The sequence below is a fragment of the Lissotriton vulgaris genome, unplaced genomic scaffold, assembly GCF_964263255.1.
Source record: "Lissotriton vulgaris unplaced genomic scaffold, aLisVul1.2 SCAFFOLD_2368, whole genome shotgun sequence".
Lineage (NCBI taxonomy): Eukaryota > Metazoa > Chordata > Amphibia > Caudata > Salamandridae > Lissotriton > Lissotriton vulgaris.
Window position 1 is genome coordinate 179,836 of NW_028247528.1, and position 27,511 is coordinate 207,346.

Here is a 27,511-nt window from a genome sequence, read left to right on the forward strand (position 1 = left end):
GGTACTGCCCTGTTATCTATTCCAAGGTGAGGAATCTGCTGTTGCAAGTCTCTATCAGAAGAACAAGTTACTTACCTTTGGTAAAGCCATTTCTGGTACAGACACTATCTAACCGCAGATTCTTCATCGACCCTCCCATTTTCCCCGTAGAAAGATCCCAATCTAGGAATCTGCATATTGTTCACGATCAATCTGATATTGGCTTCACGTCTGCTGGCTCGGAAGAGTTACGAAAGCAACTGATGTCAGTATGCTTGGGTGGTACCAATATAGGCCAGTACACGTCACATCCGACGCGGACGATAATCATGTGGAGCCAGAGACGCCATCTTCCGGCACCCAGGGGGAGTTATTTGGATCCAGTGTGACGTCTGGGGAATATTCTAAGGTGAGGAATCTGCGGCTGGATAGAGTCTCCACCAGAAAAGCAATTTCCTAAGGTAAGTAACTTGTTCTGTACTACTACTACTAACTGTTTTTTTTTAAAGGCAGTAATATGAGTGGTTTGAGCCTTGTTTTCATAGCACAAGTTAGCGCTAATTTATTTTGGTTCCAGGATTGTGCAATGAGTTAATAATGTTCATGCCTGAAAGGTGCTGCAAGTTCAAAACACATTATAAACAATGGGGTATTCTCAAATGGTCCCTGGACCTGGGTATCGTTTAATATAAAGAAACAATGGCCCTGGACCAATTATACAAGGAAGAGTTAGATTAACAGAATTATCAATTTATTTGAGTTTGCATTAATCAGCTCCCAAACGTCTGTAAATCGTGAAAATAAATGTGCAGAAAAACCACTAAGTATAATTACAATATATTTATTAAGTCATTTAAAGGAACAATCATTAGAGGGTCAAGAAGGCAGGAGAATGTTCTAGGGAACGTGTAAGAAAGAGTGCTAAAGTGTATATATAGGAGTGAAGAGAGCTCAAAGTGTGTAGAAAAGCAAAGGGCATCTATTTACAAGACTGTACAAAAGTGATATCCAATAAACAGTTAGATGCAACCTGGCCACAAGCAAATTATTCATTTGAATTTGTAAGGAGAGTTTCCTTAAGGCTGTAAACAGGGGTAATGGGGAAGGTGAAATTGGTTGCGGTGCGATAGGGGGTTGCGTCGACGTTTCGGCCCGGCTTATCGGCAAAAAAGGGACTTTAATACCTCAGCTATGCGGATCTTCCTCAGGACAAGGGGAAAGGTGGAGTGACCCTCATCAATCTTGCAATGCTCAATTGGAGTCCAAAACCTGGTTACACCAATGCCCGTAAAATGGCAAGGGCCAACTAAGGACAAATCCCGCTATTCAGTAGATATAGACCATGGCGGTGGTGCCCAGACCGCCCATGAAACGTAATATTCAGGCCCGTATGTGTGGCAAAGGTTTGCTGAATGAATCAGGCAATCCAGGGCACAGCGTAATTTTAACTGGAGACGATCTGATCGACGTCCTTACTCCATCGCGGTAGCTGAGGTATTAAAGTCCCACGTTTGCTGATGAGCCGGATCGAAACGTCAACGCTACCCCCTACCGCACCTGGATCAATTTTCCCTTCCCCACTTCTCTGCTCAGACCCTCCAGGATATCGCGTTTTCGCGATTTGCCGCAAAATCGGCACTTTTGTAAAAATGCCGCGATTTTTACAAAAGTGCCCGCGAAATCGGCACTTTTGTAGAAATTGCGGTATCTTTACAAAAGCTGATCCATGCCACTATATCCTGGGGGGTCCGACTAAAAGTGGGCTTTCAGCAGGCAGGCTCTCAGCAAGGGCAGCAAGGATATTATGAGCTGGCTTTTCATCTGTGCACCTCCAGCTGCTCAGAAGATGTCCCCCCAGATCCTCGGATGTGGGAGGCATGCAGGTGCGGGCCCAGCGCTGCTCGGCTTTTAATCCTGCTCGGAGCTCTGGCTTCAGCTGTACCTTTGATCTGTGTGTCACGCTGCAGCCCATGCTGGCTCCTGTGGTGTTTTACCGTGATGTGCCAGACATTTTGAAAATCATTTGTTGACAGATCGAATGTATGTCAAAAATAAACTACCATACTTTCATGTCAGAAATACATTTCTGATTTGAAGTTATTCATTTTAGGCGAATTTAATTCTGCTCCTAATTCAATTAAGAGAGCAAATTTACGTTACGTTATATGTTGCAGATAACTGTTATCTGCTTGCATCTGTACTTTGGGCTCGAAAATACTGGCTAATGAGTTCTCCCAACAGAAATCCCCTACAGTACAGTCTTTCCAACACTCAAAAACATAACGTGTTAGCTCTGCTATGTAATGCAAGAGGATTTCTTGAAGAGAGCAGCCATTTATTGCTAATCTTGTGCTGAGGCCAATAGGTCCATGCAGTGGCCCACGCCATTTAATTGGCTCTCGCCTTTATCAAACAATGCTTAGAAACTTAAAGCCCCACCGAGGGACAGAAAGGCAGGGGGCAGAGCTACCAATACTGCAACAGGTGCAGTGACACCGATGCCCTGGAGTATGAAGGGTTCACTTCAACTACTAGCCCTGCTGGCCCTTTTCCCTTCAAAACCGACGGAGGTGTACCAAACGTCCCTTCTTGCATGCACCTCCTATAGGAGGATGAATGGAGACATCTGCCCCTGACGTGAGGCGGGGGTAGTGCCACACCCTGGCAGAATGAATAGTTGGGGACAGCAGACCCCTTCTGGCACAGGAAGGGTAACTGGTTCTCCCAGCAGGGTTCAGCTGGGCTGCAGAGGTAAAAAACAGGAGAGGCATGCACAGTACACATATAGCTGCAGAGAACCGAAAGTGCACCGTGCATCACGATGAGGCATAAGTAGGGCCGTGAGCCAAAGGGTGTGCATCACGGTGGACTCGGGTGAACTATGCATTTGACATCTCGCTCGGTCACGCCATCACCTACTCCAGGTCTGGTTCGACAACAAACAGAGCACGCACTTCAAGAGACCAATGGTGCGGACTGTCCAATGAGGTCACGCCCCTGGAATACTTCACCACTTCATTTCCCCACGACCAGCACCAGGATTTGACACGTTGAGAATTCCCAAACCATATCCAGAGATACACTCGAATATCTGTACATGCTTTTCGAGGGAAACAAAGTGTCTACATTGTAATTAAACCAAATATACATAGCTTCATGTTGTTAAATAACTAGAAAAGCTAAGATATCTGTGTTTGTTGTAGGAAAAATGGCCAAATAAAATGCCGCAAAATTGCTGCTAAATTTCCATATTTGTGCCGCTAAATTTCCATTTTTGTGCCGCTAAATTTGCGAACCCATGCCGCTATATCCTGGGGGGTCTGAGCCTGACGTTCAGCGTGTTGCCGTTTTCAACGTGCATTATTAATATCTTGTCATTCAGACGTCACCCTGTAATGCTTGATACAAGGTGATTTTGGTCACTAGACAACGCTGCCATCTAGTGAAATTTAAACGTTTCACATGTTTCAAAGGCAATGGACAGCTTGAGACTCATCAGTTTTTTGATGGAGTACTATCATTTATTTTGTTTATTTATATTAATGTTGGCAGAGCTGGAAAACTACGCATGGTTCGGTATGTGCACATTTAAAGCAGTTAGGCAAATATATATAGATATACTTATGAGTATATGCACAACTATTACACAGTGGTAGTCGACTGGGTGTAGTTAATTTATGTGTAGTTATGGTTAGGTCAGACTGTCTAAAGGAAAGGCATTTTTTGTTCCTAAAAGAACTTTGGTGCCTTTTGACGGATCTGCATGTGACTTTCCTAAAAAGAAAGTTCATTCTACTTGACTCTTCCATGGAAAGGGTGGTGCCAATCTGGCCATGGGGGATCCAAAATAAAAGGTTAAAAAAATGATTTTCCCTGTTAATTTTCATGGGGACCCTTTACTCACCAATACAGGAAAATGGCTATCTGAAATTACAAGTAATTTGGCAAAAAGTTTGAACTTTGCTCAGAAAGAGTACTATTTGTGATTTGGTGTAAATCTGCTAAGCCAGTGTCATGAAATTAGCATGTAAAGAGGGGCTCGAGTAGGCAGAACGTTCAATGGAGTGTTGGGCGCTGCATGGCGGGTTGAGTGCAGGGCCTAGCTGCACACTATGTGCAGGGAAGGTGGGTGCCCATGGTGGGTCTAGTGTAGGGGCTACCATTAGCGGAGGTTGGCCGCTCCATAGGGTGTTGGCCACGCCAAGGGATTGTGTGAGGGAGCCTGTCCGTAGGCATGCATAGTGGCGGTTGGGCTCCTAGTGGCAGTGCGGATGTAGGCATCAATATCTGTCAGCATCCAACCTTCACTTTACACCGTCCTTTAGCCAGGCCCAGCTCCCAACACCCCTGGTGGCACATCCCACACTGCTCCTGGCCTTTGACAAACCATTGTGTACTAACATGTATACACAGGGATTTGACTCAAAACGTTACCCCTGCTCAAGGCAAGCATGACAAGTAGAAAGGCTTTTATTTTTCCATACAATAACGAATAACAACTTTCCATGTATACTGTATTCTACTGTGTACATAAAAAGTTGGAAAAGTGTTAAAACATTATTTGTGTACTAGAAAGGTCCTTCTACAGTATTATTCACAATGCAGACACTTGCAGTATGGTGGCATTGTTTTAGCTTTAGTGCTTGACTGTGAAAAGTCTGCTGGTTCTGGGGGGGAAGGGGGAGAAAAATAACATTATAGTTTGGTAGAGATAGTCTTTTTTTCTCTGTGACTTTGACAGAATGCATTGCATCATGTCTGGATGCTACACAGCATTGTATTTCATGTCACTTAAAAATACACAAACAAACTTTCACTTTTGGATATAGATATGACAAACAACATACCTGTTTCTATTTGGTAACTAAGAAAGGTGGTTCTAACAAGAACCTTTTTTTGCTTTTCAAAACATTATTTTCTGTAATGTTTTAATTTTTGTAGTTCACCTAAAAATATTTTAAAAACATGGCATCAAAATTTGGATTCAAATAAACATAAAAAAATTCTCTGAGGCTCTGTGTGCAGCCCTTTGCTTGTCCTGAGCTGCTCCACTTTGCTCCCCTACAGAAACAAATTGACAGCCCTTAGTGCAGTACACCCCAATATTAGCATATAAAGGGTTCACATCTTTTATAGTGGCAATACCTTGTGGTGTTAGAGGGTCACCATGTTGTAGAGTCATGGTGTTGATGCCCCTTCATCATCCTGCCATCTTCTCTTTGCACCATTCATGTGCCTATGTGCCACTTCAGATGTGCCAGTGCCCCTGCTGAACTCCTTCTGGCAGAGGTAACATGTCACTAGTTTCGCAGACACCTCATTTTCTACAGGTGGATCTAAAACGAAGCACCAAACAATGGACTCCGGAGTGGCCCTAGGCTCCTCTTCCTCATCCTTAGGGTCTTCAGGTAGTCTCTAGTCTCCCTGATGATAAAAATGGGGTGAGGTCTCATTAAAAATGCATCAATACAGCGACATCCAGCAATCAGATGTGTTTTTACTGTGAATCAGAAGTCCTGTAGTATCATTTTCAGGTACTTCAGTACTGCAACACCTAACAACACACATTGTAATACAAACAACAAGATACCCTAGTGTTTTGGGTCTGTTTGGAAACTCCGAACCTCAAACTTAAAACATAATGGCTCCTTCATAGTGTCGTCAACGTTTTTAAAAACGTCTGGGTTCCACGATGTTACATTGTGGACTAATACTGCTTCTTGGAATATTCCTAAACCAATTACTCCTGCTTCTACATCTAATGGGAACAGAAATTATCTCTCTGCTGACATTACCTCTGCTAGCAAAAAGGATTAAAAAGGATAGGCCTATCTTTTTATGTGCAGAGTTTTCCTCCCGACTGCGGAGTATCTGCAGTTGTGAATTTACGATTAACTTGTAGTTTGTGAATACAAAATAATTGAAAACTTATACAAAGTGTAAATTTACCTTTGTGAATCAGGCCCTCTGAAACTAATGTTGTCAATCAACGAAAAGAAGCAACTCAAGTGGTCTGGTAATAAAATCTTTATTTCCCAGCATGTGACAAAAGCAACTACATTAGACAAAAATAATTTTTGACACTAAAATTAACTCAATTTAATTTAAATTTACCGATTCGAAAATACCGAATTTTGGCGATTCAGTATTTTCGAATCGGTAAATGTTATGTAGATAAAAAATCGGTAAAAATTACCGAATCGTTAAGATTCGGTAATTACAGAATCGGTATTTACCGATTCGGTAATTGCCATTCATTCCTATGGGCCTGGAGGCCTGTAGGAATGAATGTCAATTACCGAATCGGTATACCGATTTGGTAAAATAGGGAAAGCTTAAAAGGTGGCAGGGTGTCACATTGACACCCTGTTGCACCCCTGAATAGTGCTTGTGTGCACCTTTTGCACACATACATGCCCTAAGGGCATGTATGTCTGTCACATGGCACTGTTGAAAATGCATTGATTTGCATTTTCGAAGGTATTCCTTATTTACCACCAACTAATAGTTGGTGGTAAATAACGAATCCTAAAAGCACATGAGCACTGTTTAAAGTGTTTCCTACATGTCATTTACCAATTCAGTAAATACCGAATCGGTAAATGATGATTCGGTAAATACAGATTCGGTATTTACCGAATCTGTAAATTGCCCCCCTACATCACAAAAGCCTATTACCGGTTGGTAAAAGCAGATTTCGGCCATTACCGACCGGTAATACCCTTCCTACATCTGGCCCTTATTGTGCAAATTAGTTGTTTGTGCAGATAGATTGATCAATAAATAGATAATTTTTTATTGAGCAGTTAATTAAACTCATTACAATAGTGCCACAGATTCTTCAGGGAATAATGTATAAAAGTATATATTAATTGTTAAAATATATTAATCCATAAAAACTGCTAGAAAGAAGATAATTGAAAATTGTACTTTTGAAAAACCCTTGATATAATACTAAAGAAACCCTGCCCCGTCAGGATTTGCGGCAATAAAGTGCTATATTTCTCCCAAGTTCTGCTGTGCTTGTAGGACCATTTGTCAAGTGCCTAAAATACAAATACAAGCCAGGCTGAAGACGCCTGGAATGCCAGAAACCGGTCCTCGGAAGCTTGTTTCCGGTCCAGGGAAGACATGGCTTGGCAGTTCGGGCTGGACTGTTCCCATGAGGCACAGGGTCAGACTGATTTGCATATAGTCATGTCTGAACTGGGGTGGCAGAGTGGGCTAAAGAACGGTGATAGATTAAACCTAGATCTTTTGACTGGGTATGAGTGTTTGATTGATTCAGATGCTCCGTCCATCACTACCCCCTTTTGTACCGCTTTTGGCTGCCATAAGTGTGGCAGGGTATGCTCAGACGTGAGTCCCTTGCTCACTTTGCCACTGGATTCAAGCAAGCCGGGCTGAAGACGGCTGGAATGCCAGAAACCGGTCCTCGGAAGCTTGTTTCCGGTCCAGGGAAGACATGGCTTGGCAGTTCGGGCTGGACTGTTCCCATGAGGCACAGGGTCAGACTGATTTGCATATAGCCATGTCTGAACTGGGGTGGCAGAGTGGGCTAAAGAACGGTGATGGATTAAACCCAGATCTTTTGACTGGGTGTGAGTGTTTGATTGATTCAGATGCTCCGTCCATCACCACCCCCTTTTGTACAGGTTTCAGATACTAACAGACAAGTGACAAAGCCCTGATGAAAGTCTAGGAACTGTTTTCCTTGGACTAGAAACGCGTCGGCACAGCTGAAGGAGCTATTTATAACATCAAGCGTTTCAAGTTGTTTGGCAACTTAAAAGTTTTTCTCTTTCTTTTTGACTTTGTCCTTTTCTTCTTTTTTATGGATATAGATTAGCTCTATTGAAACATTTCAATCAATTCTTTTTTGTGTTGTATATTATGTGTAGAATGTATGATAATTGTATATAAGAAATGTACATATTGTTTTGTAAATAGTTTTGTATAGGTCTAATTGAAATATTTTGAATGTATTCCGTTTCTGTATGATACATATAAAAATAATTGAAAAATATTGAAGTGAAAAGGTATAAATAAAATACCAGGTCAAACTTAAAAATTTTGTTTGCCCCATTGTTCTAAAGAAGTAGTTGAAGAAAAGGTGGGTGCAGGCAATTTGTGTTTGTTAGTATTTCACAATACGGCGCATTCCTGCCCTTTTCCTTTGTGCTGTCGCCGTTTTGGCAGCCCAGCACCAACGCAGTGTTCCTTGCACCATGGTGCAAGTGGGCCAGTGTTGTAGGCAGGATTGTTTTTGTGCCGGAAGGGATGGCTTCCTGCAAAAAACATAATCCTGAGAGACGTTTTCCTCGTTCTATGTGTGCTGGAGAATGCAGCAAACAGAAAGGAATAAAAAACGAGGAGAAATAAAGATTTTTCTCCTCGTTAGACCTCAATGGGGAGACGTATGTTTTTGGTGCATTCCCAAGTTTACAAGTTCTTGTAATCTGGGAAGGCCTCAAACCATGGGAGTTGCGGGAAACAACCACGCATTGCCCATGGAACGGCTACCCAGGGCAGAGTAACGCAAAACAGCGATTATCGCTACATTTCGTTACTCCAGGAGCCACTCAGAGCCATGCAAAGTGGCTTTGCATGTCTTAAAAAATCTGAATTCATGTTTGCGTCACTCTTGCACCACGTTGCGTAGTGCCCGAGCGACGCACACCGGGTCATAAATATGGCCCACAGTTTTTGATTAAATGACTTTGATTTGCATCTTGTGTCCAGTGTTTAGTTTTCAATAAAACGATCTAAAAGCAGGTTAACAGGAGTAAAAAACACAATGAATCATATTGCTAATTTTGAACTTTTCTGTACTATGAAAGTTGGAATTGTTATAGACCGCCTATCATGTGCCTACAAACTGAAGCGAGATGGTGAGTGGTGAAATGTGGATGCACATACATGTTTGGGAATGTTCAAGCATTTTTCTCCTGTTTTTAAAATTTTCGACCATTTACCACTACTATTTCTAGGAATTATTTTCTCCAATGGTGAGACATGGAGGCAACAGCGGCGGTTTGGTCTGACGGCGTTGCGGAATCTTGGACATACACAGACAAAAAGCCTGGAAGGGCATGTACAGCACGAGGCATGGCGTCTGCTCCAGTTTTTCAAGGAGGAGGGAGGTAGGCTGCTTACAGTCCATAGGTATAACCAGTGTTCAGAAAAGGAAATACAGCATGATCTCTGGCCGCTATTTTGATCAAGGTCTACGGGCGGTAGAAATCGAGCCGAAAGCCTAGGTATCTGAAGTAATGAAGTTAATAGTAAAGAGTACAATAAAAATTCAATGGCCTGTATTGATTACACCAGCCTTCTTTAAAGAGTTTGCCTGATAATACGGATTAAGGTCATGGACCTGAATTAGGGGTGGCCAGGAAAGCCACTACTATTCCTGGCACTGTCCTTTCTTCCTCTATTCTCTGAGGTCTAGGAGTCAGTGGCAGTATAAAAAGAAAGGAGTTGCAAGGGCCTTTACTGTCAGTATCTTTCACGCTTGCCTTTCCCCAAGGTATGCAAATAATGATTTACTGGTATTACTAGTAGCTGAGGTTAATTCAAGCATTCTATCCATCACTTTTTGTATACTTTTCTGTGCTTCAATGTATCCCCCTAAGTGGGAATGGTATGTCCAGATTATAGTCCTGTGCACACTATACCACTGGAACCAAGCTGTACCTAGCTGATGAGCCAGTATCAGGGCAAGACCAGTCCTAGGTTTCTTGTATTCTGGTTCAGGGAGGACCTGGCCTGACAGTTCAGGCTGGACTGTTCCCATTAGAGCAGATTCAAGATCGATTTACATATGGCTGGGTCTAAACTGGGTTGGCATGGTGTGCAAATAACGACGGACTGGGATGCGGCCCAAGTAATTACCAGTGGCTGAGATTAATTCAAGCACTCCACCCATCACTTTTTGCATTCTTTATTGTGTCACCTTTAAAAATGGGAAGACATTGGCAGGTGCCTCTCCTTTACGAATGAGTTACCACCTCCTTTGAGGTGTTGATAACTTTTCAATGGTTTGTGACCACAATTGCAGTCGTATGCCACTGATATATCTCATTGTGAATCACAAAACAATTAAGGAGGGATACCTTTTTTAATCCCCCTCCTAACTGCAATGAGGAATGAGTCGTAAAACCCCTTTTGGGATTCGGAAAGCCTTCCCAAACTGCAAGAGAGGTTTATTACAAGTCAGTAAACCAGTTTGCGGTCACAAACCCTGCGATTTTGCAAATAGCAGGATATTTAACCGCTAAATGGTTTTGTACATTTGGCCATATAAGAAATAAATATATCAGTAAGGAAGAGTACTTTTGACAGAGCCATATGTGAATTACCATTATAAGAAACAGTGGAAGAACAATATCTGTTTCAGGTGACCCTATCACCTCAAAAATAAGGGCAACTTTCTGGTATGCCATCATGGAAGGAAGCAGATATGTTCCTTTTATTTAAATCAAACTGCCCACTCATTTTCATCTGAACAAACTAAAAGGTTCCTCTGAAACTGATAGCTGAACCAAACCCCCACATCCTGTTTAAGTCTGGCCATCAATTCCCCTCTCAGCCGCTCAATATTCTATGCGTGCATACCCCAATAACACTTTATAAAGCCCACCTCAAATGGTTGGTTCTCTAGCAGCTTTTTAAATATATGTTTAATTCAATGGTTAACACACGAAATATCATCGGGTCTGACCCAAGGATATTTTGTGTGTAAAGCGTTATAAAGGTAGGGACTCTATACTCGCAGGTCTTTAAAATATTCCCAGGCTAGGACCCCCCTTCACCGTATTTTAACTTTAGTTCAATGGTTATCCATGGTGTACCAGAAAAGTGAGAAAGTCTTTTGCCAAGCAAGGTAGAAAGATGCCAAGATGGAAAACATCAAAGTAAATTTACTATTTTAGGCACAGTATCTTCTATGCTAATCTGAAATAAATAAAACACTGCATCTCATTTAAACTCATCAGAGAAGTATGCCAAGGATAAGCCAAATGCTTAACCCAAGGGAGAGAAGTCTTGGTAGATCCCTTTGGTTCATTCCCACATACTTTGCATCTGGTCTTTTTCTGAAAATAGCCCAGCTAATTCTTGTGATTGCCAATTCTGAATTGTCTGAGTTTGATGGCGGACACCTTCAGTAGAGTCATCTTGAATATTTGTACCAGATTATGCTTATATAGAACAAAAATGTGTGGTATTTCTTAAGCTTTCATAGGTAATTGGTAATACTTCTTGCAAATGTAAATATTGTAGCATAAAAGAGTTTGACTCATTGTTCCATAATAAGGTTGGTTGTTGCAAAAGGAGCACAACACTCCTGGTCATATAATTTGAAAGAAAACACCTGCACACAGGCTGTACGTTTGTTATCAATATACAAATGCGCTATATTTTCAAGGTTTCATTATTGTACCCTCAATTATTGTATTTTTAGACATCATCGATGACGTGTGTTTGATAAGTTTGTGTCTGTACGCCCCACAGGGAATCCAGTGGACCCCGCCTGCCAGCTCGCCAATTCTATGGCCAATGTGATCTGCGCTGTGGCTTTTGGTCGACACTTCTCCATCGAGGATCCGGTCTTCCGCCAGCTGATCACTACCATCGACGTATTGATCGACACTCGACAGACTATCTGGGGCAGGGTGAGGAGCTGGTCATTGTCACAAAGATGTCTGTGTATGGTACTTACCCCTCTTCAGTGTCCCCACATCCCAAGAACAATGTGTCTGAAAACCCCTCAATGAATAGAATTATTAAGTCGAGTACAGGTAGCCTTTTAGGATACAAACTGATAATTTGGTCCATAACTAATCAAGCTGGTTCTGCAGCATTTCTTAATGAAGTACCTGAATGAGTCCATCTGATAGAGACGTCTAGCCGCATATTCCTTAGCTTTGAATTTCTCAGGCATCAGACTGGATCCGGAAGATCTTCCTTGAGCAGTACCCCTGAGTGCCAATAGGTGGTGTCGGTCGACTCCATGTGACGTCTTCGGCGTTACCTCCGTCATTGTGACATCCGTGTCATCAATATAGGTGCCACCTTGGCACGCTGACGCCATTTCTTTTTCTTCCACGCCAGTCAGTGTAGATCCGTCGAAGAGAGCTACCCCATGTCATTTTTTGACAGATTTTTTTTACTTATTTTATTTTTTGGGGGGAGTTTTATATAGCGCAAACCTGACCGGAAGGTATCAGAGTGCTTTACATGAGCACCCGTTGCGTTACAGACAGACACATTTTTTTTTTTTGTTTGGCATGTGGAGATTAAGAGATTTGCCCAGAATCACAGGATGTTGAGCGTCCCTGCAGAGACTCGAACCCGGTTCCCAGGATTCAAGGTCAACCGCTCTAGCCATTAGCCCACATTCTCTACCCCCACATCACATTTTTTTGTCTAAATCTTTTTGTTGGTGTTGCGCATTACCTGAAAAAGATACGGCCATTCCAGGCTATCAAATGCCTCCTCTATATCCACCGATAAGATCAAGGCTTTCAGTGTCGACTCCCGGCAGTCTTCCAGGATTCGCAGTAGGCGCCTAATATTGAACGCCGTTCTGCGTTTATGGATAAAACCCGATTGGTCCCGGTGCACCAACTGCGTCATGTGCGGGAGTAGGCGTGTCGCCAGGATCCTACTCAGGATTTTGCAATCTGTCGCCAACAGTGAGAGTGGGCGGTAGGCCTTCACATCCGATGCTTCCCTACCCGGCTTCAGGAGGGGGATGATAATAGTCTCCCTAGTGGTCCCAGGTAGCCTCCCTACTGCGTATGCCTCCTTATAGTCTACTTGCAGTCGCGGATCCAAAAAGTCTGCATACTTAGAATAAAATTCAGTAGGTAGGCCATCCACCCCAGGTGTCTTGTTGCGGGCCATGTGCTTAATCGCGCATCTAATCTAACCCACCGTGATCTCACTGTCCAGTGAATCTCCTTGCTCAAGCTCGGCATTTCAAACCCTTCCAGATAATCCTCTATGTCCCCTGCATCCACAGCCAGCTGCGTGCGGTATAGATCTGCATAGTACTCTAGGAACCGCCCATTAATCCCTATCTGCGTATGTACCAATTCCCCAGTGGCCGCCCTAAAGCCTAAGATCAGTTCGCCTCTTGTTAGCGGGTTGGCCAGCCACGCCAACAGTGCGCCCGATTTATCCCCCTCCGTGTGTATCCGTGCTCCATAATTCTTATAGTCGAATGAGCGCAACCTCTCCATCTGCACCGCAACCGCTTCCTTGGATTGCAGCACCACAGCTCCTGCCCTGGGTCTCCCCAGTCGGTCCCTTTCCGCTCCCCTCAATCTGCCCTCCGCTAGTTTCCAGATCCGCTAGCAACATTTTCCTTACCTCCGCCACCTTGCTAATGTAAATGCCCCTGACCACGACCTTAAATGCATCTCATTCTATTGCTGCCGATGTCGCCGTCCTCTTGTTCTCCTCATAGTATTGGGTAATGCCCGCCCCAACTCTCCACTAAAGACCGGATCTTCCAACGCCTCTGGGCGGAGCTGCCAGGTCGATATAAGTGACCGCTCTCTGCACCATCGTAGCCGCGCTAACAGCGGATTATGGTCAGAAATTGTTCTCGCTAAGAACTCACTATCTGTCACCTTGGTATGGACATCAGGGGTGCACAATATGGCGGCTAGTCGCACATGCAGATCGTGGATGCTAGAATAATAAGAGTAGTCCCTCTCCTCCAAGTGCTGCATCAGCCAAGTGTCCATGAGTCCCCAATTAGTTTGTTTGCCACGTCCTCCTCGCCTTGGAGTTCCGATGTACTGGGGTACTTGAAAGCAGAGGGTGGGACCTGTCTTTGTCTACATCTGCTATGGAGTTAAAATCACCCCCCAGTATAGTCGCCCCGGTTAAGTAGGGCGCCAAGCTTCCCAATAATGTCTCAAAAAAGGACGCTGGTCAACATTCGGGGCATAAATACATGCATACATGTCAAATCCACTCCATTTAGCCTCCCCATCACCGCCACCACCCTCCCCTCTGGGTCAATCAGTTGCTGCGTTGGTTGAAATGGAATCCCCGCTCTAATCCACACCAGGACGCCCCTAGCGTATACCGAATAAGTCGTACAAAATACCTGCCCTCTCTACCTCTTTCTGAGTGCCGCCGTCTCGGAACGGCTGATATGTGTTTCTTGGAGGAGCGCTACCTGCACTCCCCGTCTTACTAGGTAGGCATGCACCTTATGGCGCTTCTGCATGGAGGGAAGTCCCCATATATTCCAAGTTATACATTTCAGATCATGCAATGTTCCCATGAGTCATGTAGACCCTCGCCCGCACCCGCCCTCTGTCAAAGAGAACACCGGTATCCTTAATTTCCACCAAACCTAACCCAGCCCCCCAGTCCCCTCCCCCCAGACCAGGCGCTACAACATCAGAACCCATCCAAACTACCATTCAAAACACTCCCCCGATACTCTCAGGGAGCTACTCCCACCCAAACCTACGGGAGGTGAGCCCTCAGCTTCAGAGAGCCGGATGCCCAATAGACCTCCAGCCCGCGCTCAACCCCCAGTATAAATTGCCGGCCCCGTCCGGCACCTCACATCTTAGTCTTTTACAGCACATATTCCACCGCCTCCCAAAGTGCTCTGGGCTCCATCGAGTCAGTCTGAACCAACCTCTTCCCCTACTGGGCCCCCTCCCTGCCCCTCCCCCCCAGCCTGAACTCTTCCCATGTCCAGTCGGAGTCTACATCACCCATCTATGATCTCATCCGCCATCCCAGCAGTCACTTGTGGCAACTTCAGGCTCCCAGCCTCTGAATGCTTGTCGTCCTCTTCCAGAGACACTCCGTCCGACTCCAACCCTGCCGGGGGGGGGGGGGGTACCCCTGCCATCTGTGAGATGGCCGTGACAGCCTGCAGCGCTGCCGCCCCCTCCTTCATTATTTGTCTCTCAGTCGGCCTCTGGGCTGCTGGCTGACGTCTCCGGTTGTGCCGCACTCTGCGAGGACGAGGTCTTTCTGTCTCCACTTCCACGCCGCTTCCTGGCTCTCCGATACCCGCCTTGTACAGCGCCAGCCAGACCCAGGCCCCCTTTGGGCTATCATGAAAGGACATCTCGTCATCCACCAAGATCTTCAAACATGCCGGGTACATCAGAGAGTATTGAATACCTTCCTCCCACAACGCTCTCTTAACTGCCACAAACGACACCCTCTGGCGTTGAACTTCGAGCATGTAGTCAGGGAACAGTGTCACCTTGCTGTTGTCCACTGTATAGGGGCCCGCCGTCCTTGCACTGTTCAGAAGGAGATACCTGTCCTTATAACGGAGCAGTCTGGCCACCACCGGCCTCGGCGGCCTCCCAGGGGACAAGGGCTTGGCGGCACTCTGTGAGCCCTCTCCAATGTAAAGAAAGATGACAGACCCTCCGGCACAACAGTTCTCCTTAGCTACCCTGTTGGTTCCCTCTGCTCCTTCAGGCAGCCCCACCACACGTATATTGTTTCTTCTGTTCCGTCCTTCTGCGTCCTCTGCCCGCCTCTCCAGTGTCTGCAGCCGGGTCTGAAAGTGTGACTTCTGAGCAGGCCCCAGGTTTTCCACGGCCACTTCCGTTTGTTTTACCTTGTCTACCAGTTTGGCATGGTCCCCCCGAGGCAGCCCCAATCCCTGCGTCACATGCGCAATGTCCAACTGCAGTGCCTCCCTGGTATCCGTTATGGCCTTTAGTATTTGATCGACATGCTGCTGGAGCATCCCCTCCAGTTGCACTTGAATTCCCTTGGAAGCCTCTCCAGGTTTTGTCTCCTCTTCTTGTTCCGTTGGCGCTCCCACCTGCTTCCCTCATGGCTTACCTATGGTCCTGCGGTCATTAATCCCGCACGTCCCCAGGGGGGGGTCCACTACAAGTCACAACCTTTCAGCCGGTCCCACTCCGCTGCCAGGTTAAGTGCAGCAATCCGCCTGTCCCTCGACGCTCAGCACCCCCTTCCAGGGGCACATCCCAGTCAGAGTCGCACTCTGCTCTCTGCCGGTCTTTGTCACTGCCCCCGGTCCAGCTCTCAGTTCAGACCGATTTTCTGCTGTGCCTCCAAGGCCTCCGCCCAGACGTGCGGCTCACTCAAGGCCTGCCATCAATGGACACTGTGTCCCCTGTGTGGCGGGGTCCTGCAAGGCTCCGCCCCATAAATCAGCGGTGGTCGAGCTCTTCCTTCCTGCGTTGTGCCCACCTGCCAGAGATGCAGCATCACCCCGCACCTGTGTGACCCGCCACGCTATTCCTCTCACTGCCAGCTCTAGCTCATGTCCCCTTCTGCGGCGCCACCCGGTCCACTCCCCGCCAAGGTCCCTCACTGATGGCCGCCCTCTCATCTTCTCCAGGCTACAGGACCCCTGCGCCCTTCCGCAGTGCTCCGTCGACTTGCCAAATACCTTCACTTCCTCCTCTTGCCCTGCTCAATGCTGCTGTCTGGTAACGCTCCAAGATGGGGAGGGCACAGGCACAGTCCAGCAGTAGCAGCCAACTTCGCCCAGCTCTCCAGCCACTTCATTCCTCAAAATTCCCGCGGTGGCTGAGCTGTCCTCTAGAGTCCCATTGTCCAGTGAGCAGGCTTCATCACCTGTGGTCATGTAGTCCCCCCGCACCCTCCACAGGGTCAGCGCCACTCTTGAGCCCCAGCGCCAAGTCCGCACCCGGGTCCTGCTTGTTGCGGCCTAAGCGCCCTGTTGATTCCACAGGTATGCACCTTCCCAGACCCCCAACTCTACAGGGGTGGCGCCAGGTGCTCCCAGCTCCAGCTGAGCTGCCTCCCGTGCTATGCCTTCTCCTGGCCGCTCCCTGTCCCCGCCAGCAGGGGACCTCCACAATGCCTGCAGCTATCTAACACCGCCGCTGGCCCCAGGGTTCAGCTCCCCGCAGTTCCCCCAATGGCCGCTACCGTCCTCTCCTCCTGAGGGCCCCCCTCAATGCAGGCAGCATCCTGGGGGGGATCCGCGACTTGATCTGCACAGCTCCCTGTGTGCACCGGCAGCACACGGTCTCGCCCGTGGCTCCTCTCATGCTCTCACAGTGCCTCCGCTGCCGTTCTCAGTACGTATGGGAAGGGGGGCCGCCCCCTGCCGAACTCCTCTCACCTCCTCAGCCGCTCCGCCCACGCAGGCCTCCTGCCAGCCGCCCAGACGCCGCAACGGTAGGTGAGTCCTGTGGCCCTCTGTCCGCCTCAGGTCCTCGCCGCTACAAGCTTCAATCTAGTCGGCTCCGCCGCCGTTTTAGGTGTAGGCGGTCGCCAGAGCCATCGGGACCCCGGGTCCTTCGTGCCTCACCGTCTCCTCACTCCCGCTGTCCGGCACGATCCTCGTCAGCGTTAGGCGAGTCTCGCAGCGCCAGGCTCTCCACGAAGCTGCACGGGCTGCACAGCTCCCACAGCCAGCTGGAGCTTAAAGCCCTCACGCCGCCATCTTGGGTCCGTTCCGCGGCCCAGGCAGCCCACCGCCGATCTCTCCACTACGGCATCCTGCAGTCGACAAATTTTCAGTGCTGGAGCTTCCAGGCACCTTCACCATTCTCCAGCAGTCACTGGGGGGCTTCTCATACAGCCCCTCTACAGGATCAGGGTCAGGGCCGGTGCGGAGCTCCATGCTCACGCGTTTGTTCCCATCTGCCTCTTGACCACGCCCCCGTTACTTACCTTACTAACGCTTTATCTGGTAGAGACATGATCTAGCCACAGATTCCTTACCGACCCAGTCATCCTCCCCGCACTGCAGATCAGTTCCTCATGTCATGGCTTTCCCCTTCAGGGCCCAAGATTGTCTAAACACACCACTGTCAGTTAACTTCATGGTTCTGTGCTTGTGGCGTGGAAAGTCGTGAAAAGTACTGAAGTCAGTGCTCCAATGTGGCGCCTCTATTAACGACTCTGACGTCACAATGAAAGAGACCACGCCGATGACGTCAGGCGGAGTCGACCGACGCCACCTATCAGCGCACAGGGGTACTGCTCAAGAAAAATCTTCTGGATCCAATCTGACGCGTGGATGTTCAGAGGTAAGGAATCTGCGGCTAGATCATGACTCTACCAGATAAGGTAATACCGAAGGTAAGTAACTTGTCCATCTTGGACAAATGGAGATATACTGAGAATTTCTTAGTTGCACTGTTCTCTCCAGTGAAGCACTAAAGTGATTGGCTGATGACCCATTTCTTGAAACATACAACAGCAGACATCCACCCTGAAGAAAATCCAATTGAATCTCCTATAGAACAGCCTTCTTCTTCTCTTTCATGTTACTGCCCCGCTATTAGCGATAAGAGAATAGTAGGGAGGGTGCTGCAGGGAAGAAGATTCTTGACTGAGTTGCACATTCCATCATGTGGACTCAAGTCTCACTAAACTGAGCCCCTTTTCTTTCATAAAGTATTGACAACAGAACTGAAGATATACCTTGCACATAGCACCACAGCATAAAACTTGACCCGAGTTATTCAATGCATGTTGGGCTACAAGTAGGCGTATTGCATACACCATTCTCTCAAAGCTGAGACTAAGGATATCAGAAATCCTATCATGACCTCATTCATGTCCTGCTGCTCTGATTGGACTTGCAGCTCTGGCTCTAGCAGCTCAATAGAAGGGTCTCCAACATGAGCCGCCCAGTAAGAGGGTTCTCCAGTATTACATCTTTCATAGATTCACATGCTTGTATCTTCCCCGTCGTCATGGTGGGAGTCTCACTGTAACAGAATGACCAAAGCAGTATCATAGAGAAGAAAACTGCATAGAAAAGCCCATAGGGACTGTAGTATTTGGTAACTAGACCACCTCATTGTTTGGTCCAAAAGTTAGCCAATCAGCATTGCTGCCCTGCCCTCACACTCCCCAGCAGAAGCTTCCTGCCTCAGATTTCCAACCGCCTTCGTTTGAGAAAGGAGTCTCCCTGAGCTCTGCTCAGTTTTGCTGTTCCTGAGTGAACTATTGACCTTTTACTTCTACTGTCTTTTCTTCTGGATTAAGGTATTGTGTGTACCTATTTTCTTTATAATGGCTGAAAGCTCTAAAAAGAGGCTGTTCAGGCCTTGCAGATCCTGTGGAAAGGCCAGGCTTTTCTCTGAAGATCCTCACAAGGACTGCCTATATTGTCTTCATCCTAAGCATGTGGCCTAGGATTGTAAATATTGCAGAACCTTCTCTGCTAAAACTCTGAGAGACAGAGAGGCTCGATTGCTGTTGTGGCTTCAAAAGAAGAAGGTCGCATCAGACTCAGATTCTGGGGAGGAATCTTCTAACCTGACACCAAAAAAGAGAAAGGCCTCTCATTCTGAGGAAAATGTAGAGTCTAAAAAGATTAAATCAAGGGAGAAAGCAGCGTCATCTCTCCCTATTACTCCTCTCAAAAAGCTGTCGGGTCAGAAAGGGACAGGGTCTGCCCCGTCAACCAGTTCCCTAGCTTCTACTGCAAAATCTGTGGAAAAATCTTCAGCTCCGTCGACGACTTCACCGTCGACGACGACTGTTTCGGCGACGACGGCTTCGTCGACGACAGGATCTAAAGCAGCGTCGACGGCGACAACGTCGACGACGACAACGTCGACGAGTATGACTATCCCATCAACGAAGAAACCGTTGACGATGACGTCGTCGACGACGAAAGGCCTGACGACGAAGATGTCGACGGGGACCCCGTCGACGGCGGTCCCGTCGACGATGGCTTTGGTGCCGACGGCTCCGTCGACGGTGACTATGTCGTCGACGACACCGTCGACGAAAATCATAGTTTCATTGGCAAAGGCATTTAAATCGCCACAGTCAAAGACTATGATCTCTATTCGATCGTTTCAGTCGTCGAGGGGGTCGGCGACTATCAGCAAATCTGCAGAATTCACGTCGTGGACGCAGATTTCACCTTTACCTCCATCTTCTTTATTGGAACAAGATTCAGATGGAGAGGAGTCCTCAGGTGCTGCCTACAGCCCTTCGCAGCTCAAGATAAAGAGCCAGGACACAGACGAGGAAGAGGTTTTTTCCTTTAAGGACAGAGCTCAATCTTCTAGATATGAGTCTTTACAGGAAACATGTGATTACAATGAGGATGAAGAGCAACAAGAGGAGTCACGAGAGGAGGAGCGAGAGGAGTCAGTCTCCATACCTGTGTCTCTTGTCTCTGACCTCAGGTTCATGATAAACGACTATTACCGCTGTTTCCCGGAGGCAAATGCTCCTCAGTCATCGGCGCCGGTGCCTACATCGCAACCTCCGAAGACTCAATCTACCCCTCAGGAGCAGGTGGTGAGATCACCGCCTGTGATAACAATCCTGGATGATCTAATGGATTCCGATGAGGATGATCAGCCTGAGGAAGGGGAGCTTGTACATGATGCTACGGGGCAGGAATGGAATGAGTACATTTTGCCATCGACCCCGTCACCTACTCCGCTGCCAACCACTTCTCCTCCGCAAGACATCGGAGGGTTCCATGACATCATGGAGAAGGCAGCAAAGAGATTTCATTTGGATATGGAAGTTAAAGAAACGGAATGTTTCTTGTATGATTTCAAGGATGACGCCAGGAAATCGACTCGCTCAATCCCGATTATCCCTCACGTTTGGGAAGAGGGTCTAAAAATTTTAAAGACACCGGCTTCCTTAGCCGTTTCGGTTCCAAGAATCGAAAAAAAGTATAGAGCGCCAGAGTCTGCTGCAGCCTGTTTAATAGGACACCCGAGACCAGAGTCGGTCGTGACGCAGGCGGCGCAGAGGAATTCTAAGAACCCGGTGGCTACTTCATTGGTGCCACCAGACAAAGAAGGACGGAGGATGGACGGAGCCGGGAAGAGGTTTGCGGTCATGGCAGCCTCTACAATTAAAGCAGCCAATACTATGGCCCTTATTAGCCGTTTCAATAGACAAATGTGGTCGGATCTGGCACCCATTCTGTCTGCACTACCGAAGGATAGGAAAGAAGAAGCAGCGGCTATCCTCAAGGACGGAGCAAAGTCAGCTGCTGAATCTATTGACATTGCCATGGCTCTTTCCTCTATGGCTTTCAGGCAGATGGCTGGAGCAGTTTCGCTTCGCAGACAGGGTTGGCTTAAAGCAACGTCATTTCGTCCGGAGGTGCAGGCGAAGATTGTAGATATGCCTTTCGATGGCGAAAACGTATTTGGAAAACATATAGACGAAGCGCTACAAGGTATCAAGTCTGACACGGATACTGCTAGAGCGCTGGGGTCCCTTCAACAAGGACAGTTCCCGTCCTTTCGTAAAAGAGGTGCAAGAGGTCAATTCAACCAGAGACCTTCATATCAGACCAACAGATATCAGCCTTATACCAACAAGGATATAGGCAATACAATTCAAACAGCCAGTACAGGCCTTCCAACTCCTCTTACCAGCAGCAGTCATGGGGCAAATCTTCCAATAGAGGGAAGAATCAACAATTCAACAGACGTCAATGATTTCAGACCGGCGCTCCCCACACAGCAGATCCCGGAAAACGACCACTATCTGTCTCAATACTTCAACAACTGGATGTCCATAAGGGTAAACAGTCATAATATCGATTCCAAAATATAGAATGGACATAATATCGAAGTAAAAATATAGAATGGACAAAATATCGAATGGACACAATATAGTGGTTAAAAATATCGAATTTAAGGTAAGTAATATCGATTTTCAAAATATAGAAGTCAAAATATCGAAGTATACAATATAGGCATTAAATATATCGATTTTTTAATAATGTCATTTTTTTTAAAGTGTTTTGTATGTTAGTATATGTGTGAAAAGTTTATATTAATTTTTGTAATGTATGTTTAATGTATTTTAAGTAATGAGTTTTATGTTATTTCATTTTTGCGTAATTCAATTCTGTAGCGGGTTGTGGGTTTATAGGGGAATAGGGTGGGAAGTAATTTAATTGTAATTAATTAAATATTTTTATTTATTTATTGGTATTCATTTTGAATTTATTGTTATTTTGTAATTGGTAATTACTTTTTATTAATTGCCAATTAATTTGTATTAATTAATTAATTGTTAATTATGTTAATTTTCTAAATTTATTTTCTGTAGCGGGTTGTGGGTTTATAGGGGAATAGGGTGGGAAGTGATTTAATTGTAATTAAGTAAATAATTTTTTTCATTTCTTGGTATTGATTTTAAATTTATTGTTAATACATTTTTAATTGGTAATTAATTTCTAATAATTGGCAATTAATTTTTAATAATTGGTAATTATTTTGTATTAATTAAATATTTGATAATTATGATAATTGTATTAATGTATTTTCTGTAGTGGGATGTGGGTTTATAGGGGAATAGGATGGGAAGTAATGTAATTGTAATTAATTACATATTAAAAATACTTTTTGTGTATTGATAATTAATTTACTGTTAATTTTTAATTGGTATTAATTTGTATTATTAATTAGTTTTTGTTATTGAAAATTAATTAGTTGTTAAATAATTGTGAATAGGTTATTAATTTTTAATAACTAATATGTAGTTGTATTTCTAATTAATTATTACATAATATTAAATTGGTTATTAATTTCAATTAATGTTTTATTGGTATTGATATTTAATTTATTTTTAATAATATATTAAATCATTACTTTCCCTACTGTTAAACTCACTGGAGTGGGAATAGTAATTTTCACCCTCCCGCTATCCAACGCTTTCCCTACTGTTGCACTCTCTGGAGTGGTAATAGTATTTTTTACCCCTACGCTATCCAACGCTTTCCCTACTGTTGCACGCTCTGGAGTGGGAATAGTAATTTTTACCCTTGCGCTATCCAACGCTTTCCCTACTGTTGCACTCACTGGAGTGGGAATAGTATTTTTTACCCCTACGCTATCCAACGCTTTCCCTACTGTTGCACTCTGGAGTGGGAATAGTATTTTTTACCCCTACGCTATCCAACGCTTTCCCTACTGTTGCACTCTCTGGAGTGGGAATAGTATTTTTTACCCTCCCGCTATCCAACACTTTCCCTACTGTTGCACTCTCTGGAGTGGGAATAGTAATGTTTACCCTTGCGCTATCCAACGCTTTCCCTACTGTTGCACTCACTGGAGTGGGAATAGTAATTTTTACCCCTACGCTATCCAACGCTTTCCCTACTGTTGCACTCTGGAGTGGGAATAGTATTTTTTACCCCTACGCTATCCAACGCTTTCCCTACTGTTGCACTCACTGGAGTGGGAATAGTATTTTTTACCCCTACGCTATCCAACGCTTTCCCTACTGTTGCACTCACTGGAGTGGTAATATTAAATGTTACCCTCCTGCTATCCTACGGTAAAATATTGTAAATTTTTTATTAATAACTTAAATTAATTATATCTTAATTTTAAGGTTATTTGAGTATTTTTAAGTATGTTTTAGTTAATTATATTTATTATTTCATTAATTTTAAATTACTTTTAAGACATTTAAAAAAAATCGATATTTTGACTGACTATATTTTTTACAGACTATATTTTGGATTCGATATTTTTGTACTTACCTGTTTGTAGATAGGAATTCGATATTTTGGCATTCTATATTTTGGTGACTATATTTTGGTAAGTCTATATTTTGTCATTCTATATTATGTCAGTGATACGTCCATAACTTCGGACAAATGGGTTTTGGACGTAATAAACAGAGGCCATACCCTAGAGTTTGTAAAAATGCCACCGGATCATCCCCCGGTGCTCAGACACAACCAACATCGTCAGGAGCTGCAGAAGGAAGTCCATTCACTTCTGCAGAAGCGGGCCATAGAAGAAGTGCCGCAACATCACAGAGGGAAAGGCTTCTATTCGCACTTCTTCCTCATCAAAAAGAAACAAACTCTGAAATGGAGATAGGTATTGGATTTGAGGGATCTGAATCAATACATAAAAAAGATTCCCTTCAGAATGCTCTCATTACAGGAGATCCTTCAAATGTTCAAAGAAAAAGACTACATGGCGTCATTGGATCTCATGGATGCGTACTTCCATATTCCAATTCATCGGAGGCACAGAAAATATTTAAGATTCATCGTGGAGAGTCGCCATTTTCAATTCAGGGTCCTTCCTTTCGGCCTCAAATCGGCCCCTAAGGTATTTACCAAATGCATGGCCCCGGTGGCGGCACATTTAAGATTGCAAGGGCATTACATTTACCCATATCTGGACGACTGGCTAGTGACAGGTCCATCGTTCAGAGAAGCCACAAGGTCTCTTCAGTGCTGCATTCGGCTATTCCGGCGCTTGGGACTAAGGACCAACTTGGAGAAGTCTTCACTTACTCCAGCGCAGGGCATCCACTTCTTAGGAGCATGGATATGCACCAAGGCAGTGAAAGCTTATCCTTCCGAGGATCGGATGAAGAAGATAATGGGTCTAGCAACAACCCTTCAGACAAAAAGGTTCACTTCTGTGAGGATGTACAAATCCATGTTGGGGATGATATCTTCTTGCATCCCACTGGTGCCAAACTACCGTCTTCGAATGAGGCCTTTGCAGGAACAACTGGACGAGCAGTGGGTTCAGTCCAAAGGAACCTTCGAGGATCGGATTTCCATCACTCACCGTATGAAGGTGGCCATGCCATGGTGGAAGAATCAGAAAAACTTAAGTCAGGGTCTGCATTTTGTGCCTCAGGATCACGATTATGTGATGACAACGGACGCCTCGTTGCAAGGATGGGGCACGCACCTTCAAGAGCTGGAGATTCAGGGCCTCTGGTCAGACTGGGAAGCGCAGCTTCACATAAATATGTTGGAACTCAAAGCGGTGTTTCTGGGACTTCAAGCCTTCCTACCCAGAATCCGGCACTCGTCGGTGCTCATTCAAACGGACAGCACCACGACTATGTTTTACCTTCTGAAGCAGGGCGGAACAAGATCCAAACAACTGTCTGTGTTGGCGCAAAGAATCTGGAAATGGCTGCTAAGTCACTGCATTTCGATTCAGGTGCAGCATATACAGGGCATCCTCAACACACGGGCAGATGCCCTGAGTCGCACAGCGAGCGTGACGCACATGTGGGAACTGCACGACACTCAGCTTCACAAACTGTTTCAAAAGTGGGGCACTCCCACATTAGACTTGTTCGCAACCAGAGACAATTCAAAATGTGTCCAGTTTGCGTCCAGGTACCCTCAGGAAGATTCCAGGGGAAATGCATTTCACATGGACTGGACGGGAAGGTTTGCCTACGCGTTCCCTCCGATTCCCTTAATACCACGAGTACTTCGCAAAATGAGGTTAGAACCGTGTCATGTCATTCTGATAGCACCAGCCTGGCCGAGGCAGGCATGGTTTTCGGAACTGCTACAGATGTCAAGGGGCAACAAAGTACAACTCCCGACATTCCAGAACCTCATTTCCATGAACAACGGTCAGATTCTGCATCCAGACCTACAATCGCTAAAACTGTCTGCATGGAACCTCATGAGCGGGATTTTCAGGATCTGAACATTCCACAAGACTGCAGACATATTTTATCGCAAGCCAGAGCTATGTCAACCAACAAGACATTCGCAGCGAAATGGACTCGTTTCTACCACTGGTGTGCTAGTCAAAACCTACACCCGTTGACGGTACCCCCCGAAGGTATTCTGCCTTACCTGTTATCGTTGTCTAAGGCAGGTTTGTCGCATGCCTCGGTAAAGGTGCATTTGGCGGCAATATCACGTTTCAGGAGAAAGCCGGATGAGCCGTCTCTCTGGTCTACCAGGCTAATAAAGGAGTTTATTAGAGGACATTTTAGAGCTTTTCCGCCCATTCGGCGCCCGTCAGTGCCCTGGCACCTCAATACAGTTCTGGTGCAACTTATGAGGCCGCCTTTCGAGCCTATACACAAGACAGACTTACAGTTTCTCTCGTGGAAGACAGCCCTGCTGCTCGCCCTTACATCGGCGAGGAGGGTTAGCGAAATTCAAGCCTTTTCAGTGGAAGAGCCCTTTTTACAATTTCGCCAGGACAGAGTTATATTGCGGACAAATCCAACGTTTATACCCAAGGTCCCTACGTCTTTTCACCTCAACGAACCAATTATTTTGCCTACTTTCTTCAGCAATCCCTCATCTGAAGCAGAAAGAGCGTTGCACTCTTTGGAAATAGCTAGATGTTTAAAGTTCTACATTGAGCGAACAAGGACATTCCGCAAATCCAAACAATTATTTATCGCATTTGAAGGACAAAGGAGAGGTCTTCCTCTGTCAAGACTGAGTATTGCCAGATGGATATCATCGGCTATCTTGAAATGTCACGAAAAAGCAGGAAAGCCGCTTCTTTCCAAAGTGAGTGCCCATTCCACAAGGAAGATGGCGACATCAATGGCCTTGTTTGCGGGAGTGTCGCTGCCCGACATCTGCAGAGCGGGACGTGGAAGAGTGTGCATTCATTTACAAAGCACTACTGTCTGGACACTGCGTGGAAAGAGGACACAGCAGTGGGACAAGCTGTCCTGAAACGTCTATTTCAGTAAGGTATACTTTTCTTCTCTGTTATTATTATATTCAGTGTGTTGATATACGTTTATATATATATAAATAATATGCTATTGTTTTAGATGGTTCTATTATGTTCTCTCTCTCGAGAGAGATTACACAATGCATTTTAAAGGGGAATTTAGTTTTTTTATTCCTGTCTAAATTGCGTATTTTAGATCATGTTCTAATATTGTTTACTGCAGAACTTCCTTTTGGTTCTACCCTGGAAATGCTGCAGGTTTTGTGAGCACTACTTACTACTCTGATACAAGCATGTGAATCTATGAAAGATGTAATACTGGAGAAGGAATTAGTTACTTACCTGTACACTATAGTTCTCCAGTATTATCTTTCATAGATTCACATGCGCCCGCCCACCTCCCCGTTTCTCAGGTAGAACCTGTTTCTCTGTATTTATCCATGTCTCTCACTTCGGGACGGAAATCTGAGGCAGGAAGCTTCTGCTGGGGAGTGTGAGGGCAGGGCAGCAATGCTGATTGGCTAACTTTTGGACCAAACAATGAGGTGGTCTAGTTACCAAATACTACAGTCCCTATGGGCTTTTCTATGCAGTTTTCTTCTCTATGATACTGCTTTGGTCATTCTGTTACCGTGAGACTCCCACCATGACGACGGAAGAATACAAGCATGTGAATCTATGAAAGATAATACTGGAGAACTATAGTGTACAGGTAAGTAACTAATTCCTTACCAGGAAAAAAAGCCCCAAAATGAGATTAGAATACACCTAGATGCTAACTTGTCTGGCCAAGACAAATTGCGAACAGATGGACTTTTGGGCGTAGCTTCTAGTTGTAATGATGTAGCGCTTATACCCTAATGTCAAATTGGGTGCTACTGATGAACCGAGAGCGGTGATAGTTCCCTTAGGATGTTATTCCTCATTGGTTATTCAAAACAAGTTAACATTCCGTAACATTTAAAAATTAGATTTAAAACACATAGGCTTCATAATAAGAATGGACAATAATTAAATTCAAAACCATGAAGGTTTATTAAAGATTTCAATCATAACAGAAAGCAAAGGGCAATAGATACAACCAA

General features: G+C 45.4%; 1 protein-coding gene and 1 pseudogene across 1 annotated transcript in view; both read left to right on the forward strand.

Moving 5' to 3' along the window:
• Positions 1–27,511, forward strand: part of LOC147665151 (cytochrome P450 2J2-like) — a 137,408-nt gene that overhangs the window by 57,232 nt on the left and 52,665 nt on the right. Inside the window, exons 3-4 of the mRNA XM_086949729.1 lie at positions 8,970–9,122; positions 11,494–11,654. Coding sequence (XP_086805855.1) covers positions 8,970–9,122; positions 11,494–11,654 — 314 coding nt within the window. The remainder of the gene's footprint in view (positions 1–8,969; positions 9,123–11,493; positions 11,655–27,511) is intronic.
• LOC147665152 (uncharacterized) lies at positions 19,015–21,106 on the forward strand (annotated as a pseudogene).